Source organism: Sphaeroforma arctica (assembly GCF_001186125.1).
Source record: "Sphaeroforma arctica JP610 unplaced genomic scaffold supercont1.571, whole genome shotgun sequence".
NCBI classification, from domain to species: domain Eukaryota; class Ichthyosporea; order Ichthyophonida; genus Sphaeroforma; species Sphaeroforma arctica.
Genome location: NW_014039987.1, coordinates 55456 through 59141, shown reverse-complemented (window position 1 = coordinate 59141; position 3686 = coordinate 55456). Strand labels below are relative to the sequence as shown.

General features: G+C 43.4%; 1 protein-coding gene across 1 annotated transcript; it reads right to left on the bottom strand.

The window, feature by feature from the left end:
* Positions 1–20: 20 nt before the first annotated feature.
* Positions 21–3393, bottom strand: SARC_07311 (hypothetical protein; the record flags this gene model as incomplete). The annotated part of the gene is made up of 4 exons (XM_014298763.1): positions 3258–3393; positions 2483–2647; positions 751–993; positions 21–193 (listed from the first exon to the last, which is right to left on the bottom strand). Coding segments are annotated over exons 2-4 (534 nt in total), but the record flags the coding sequence as incomplete, so codon positions are not given.
* Between the last annotated feature and the right edge of the window lie 293 nt (positions 3394–3686).

The following is a 3686-nucleotide window of genomic DNA, read 5'->3' as shown; positions in this document are numbered from 1 at the left end:
GTGCCACACGCATAACTTACGAGCATGTCGAGGTAAACTGTAGAGCTGATCCACAGGCGCTGAAGTGTTTGGTTGTGCAGTGAGTTCTTCCCACTTTCTCGTTCTGTTGGAGAGTGACTGTCCATGCACAGAAAACCATCGCACCTCAACGAAACGAGTTGAGAGCACTCTGACAGCATCGGTGAAGACAGGGCTGTATTAAACCAGCGTAAAATGTTTTTGAGTATGTATGATCTGAACAACCGTTGAGGCTTATCTACATACACTCAAGTGTGAATGTTCTGTTGTACCAACATGTGCTTCCTCTACAGCCAACAGCGTTTCATCTGAGAACACGCAAGCGGTTGGTCAGGCAGAGGAAAGCAGGCTACACTGACATGGAAAGAACCCAATTTGTATATAGATGCACGCCAAATAAGACGTAGAAAGAAAATATTCTATACATAGATGCACGTCAAATAACATATTAGAAAGAAACCAATCTATACATGCATGCACGCCAAATAACAGTAGAAAAAAAACAATCTGAAAATAAATGCATGTCACATAACACATCGTAAATAGATGCACGCCAATTAACACATAGAAAGAACCCAATCTATAAATAGATGCACGCCAAATAACACATTACAATGAAACCCATCTATCCTCGTACAACTGTACACAAACACCAAACACCTCGAATCGAACAACACTTAGTCCATGTATACGCCATCAATCAGACACGGTACACGGTACCGTCGCACATACCCGTCACCCAAAGCACTCGCAAGCTGGTGCTGTTGATAGGCGAATGCAAGGTCTGTTTGGGCAGAAGAAGTGTGCGCAAGTTTCTACAGCCATCCAGTAATCGCTGTACATCGGCCTGGGCGTTTTCCGATTTCAGAGCCGTGGCCTCGATATGGTGCAGAGTGTCCGATTTTAAGGTCTCGGGTACGGCACCTAGACTCAGTTTTAGGACCGCCAACCTCGCAACGGCCGGCTCGGTGATACCTGCAGTGCATTGGTATCGTATAGTCTTTAAATAGCCTAGCCAATGGTTTGCAGTGATCCAACTGTGGTGGTAAAACACCATCTCCAGTCAAGTGGCTTGAGGATACCATTGCGAACACGGTACAACAAGTCACCCGGCAGTCCCAAAGCACTGGTGCAAGTGCATGTCGACTTGCCCCGACTGGAATTTTCAGGTTCGGAACGCACCAGAGCTGCAAGCGGCTTCAACCCACCCCCACACTGCAAGTGTGTGAGTGTGAGTGAGTCACGAGCCAACGATGCGTGCTAGCATCAGGCCAGAGCGTCCCGCTTACCTACTAAGCCATACACTTACACGTACACAAACACTGGCACGTAACTTGGGTGCACAGAGCCGCACCCATGGGGTGCAGTTGATACCAATGTGCAAAAGTGTGTGTGCGTACTTCGTTTATACGTTTATAGACATCTGCACTGTGCATGCCGAGATTCCGTAACGTGGTTGGGACGAAAGTTCGGTCCCAATCCAAACTGCAGTTGAACCGCATATACAGCCCCTAAACGCACCAGCCCATATTCCTTGCTCAGAGGTACTACCGCACGTTCTCGGCCGTGGCAAACAGAATGTGTCATACGCGGAAAAAAAAGACTAAAACACAACAAAACAGAACTGTCTCCACAAAACAAACGAACAAATACTATCTACGAGTGCGCCAATCTCTTCTCTGTGTAGTATAGCCTGATCTGGCCTGTGTATGCCCATTTATATATAACCATCTCACACACTGAAGCATGCGTATGCCTTCTGCCTGAATAGAACAGGAGGTGCAATTTCCAACACAGTGGACAACATAGACCACATATCACACTGTCTCATATTAAAAGGTATGTATACCTTATACCTGTATCGAAACACACTGAACGCGTTATGTACCTTATACCTGTATAGAACATCAGCCACATATCACACTCACACTCACTTAACGATCTATATACCTTATACCATAGACCACTCACGCACACCCAACAATCTATATACCTTATACCACAGCACACTCACACACACTCAACGATCTATATACCTTACCATAGCACACTCACACACACTCGACGATTTATATACCTTCTACCATAGCACACTCACACACACTCGACGATCTATATACCTTATACCATAGCACACTCACACACACTCGACGATCTATATACCTTATACCATAACACACTCACACACACCCAACGATCTATATACCATATACCTGTATAGAACATCAGCAACATATCACACTCACTCACACCCAACGGTCTATATACCTTACACCATAGCGCACTCACACGCCCAACGATCAATATACCTTATACCTGTATAGAACATCAGCCACATACCACACTCACACTCACCCAACGATCTATATAGCTTATACCATAGCACACTCACACACACCCAACGATCTATATACCTTATACCAGAACACACTCACACACACCCAACGATCTATATACCTTATACCTGTATAGAATGGTAGGTGTATCTCCAGCAGAGTCGGCGATATGCGCAATAGCTCATCAACAAACTTGGCCTCAGCCGCCGACTGCGGAAGACATCGCAGGCGCTTGAGATGGGGCATTGTTTGCAGCACACGCGTCACATCGCTGGGAGTCGGTTTGAGATTCTCTGTGTAGTAATGCAACGTAGGCGCAGAAAAGTGTGAATGTGTGTGTGTGTGTGTGGACATATGTGATTGTGTGCGATGCGTGAGCACACGTGATCGTTATATGAAAGAAAATATGAAGCCAAGTGTATAGATTCCAACTAATCTTCAGTTTGGTAGAATTGACAGAGTATTTATCTCTTTACATCACCGGAGGTAGGAGTCTGTGTATATATGAATGCAACACGTAGATTAAACTGATATATGCACCTCTTTTGACGCATGACATATACACATAAGCACACAATCAGTTTCAAGTAGAAAACCCTGGATGAAGACGTATTAGCACCGATGCAATCGCAAATAAAGCTACATAAGTACACTATCGTCAGTATATATATATATATATATATATATCACAAATTCCAGCAAATGGTATGAACGCAAAAGGACATAAAGTACGGATATTAATCATGTATTTTAATGTTCATCTTCCGGTTTAGATCTCTATAATTTTTAAGCTTGAGATATGCGCAATTGAAGAACCATATTAACGGTAACATAAGTGTCACTATAAAGTTTAATTTTGCGATTGGTAACTCAAGAAAATAAAGAATTGACATGGAAACACACCAGGTATGTACCATGCTTCCAAGAAGCGGAACTCTCTCTTAATAAAGTCAATCGTTTCACTGAGCGTAGTTTCGCCCAGAATAGACCCTCTTGTATACAATATCCTGGGCAACTGGGTGTATAGCGACTTATCGCTACGAAGAAAATGCAAAAGGTGTCCTCCAAATGAGAGACGTTGAAGCAAACAGACAGTTTTATATCTCATCGCAGAACACACAAGCTATCAGACAGAATAGGAGACGACTGGAAACGGTATCGAAAACTGTATGAGCACGAAGATATACACATGTATCTAACTAAGGTATATACAAACAATCATATATATACATATGCACATATATATATATATATATATATATGTGTGTGTGTGTGTGTGTGTGTGTGTGTGTGTGTGTGTGTGTGTGTGTGTGTGTGTTGTGTGTGTGTGTG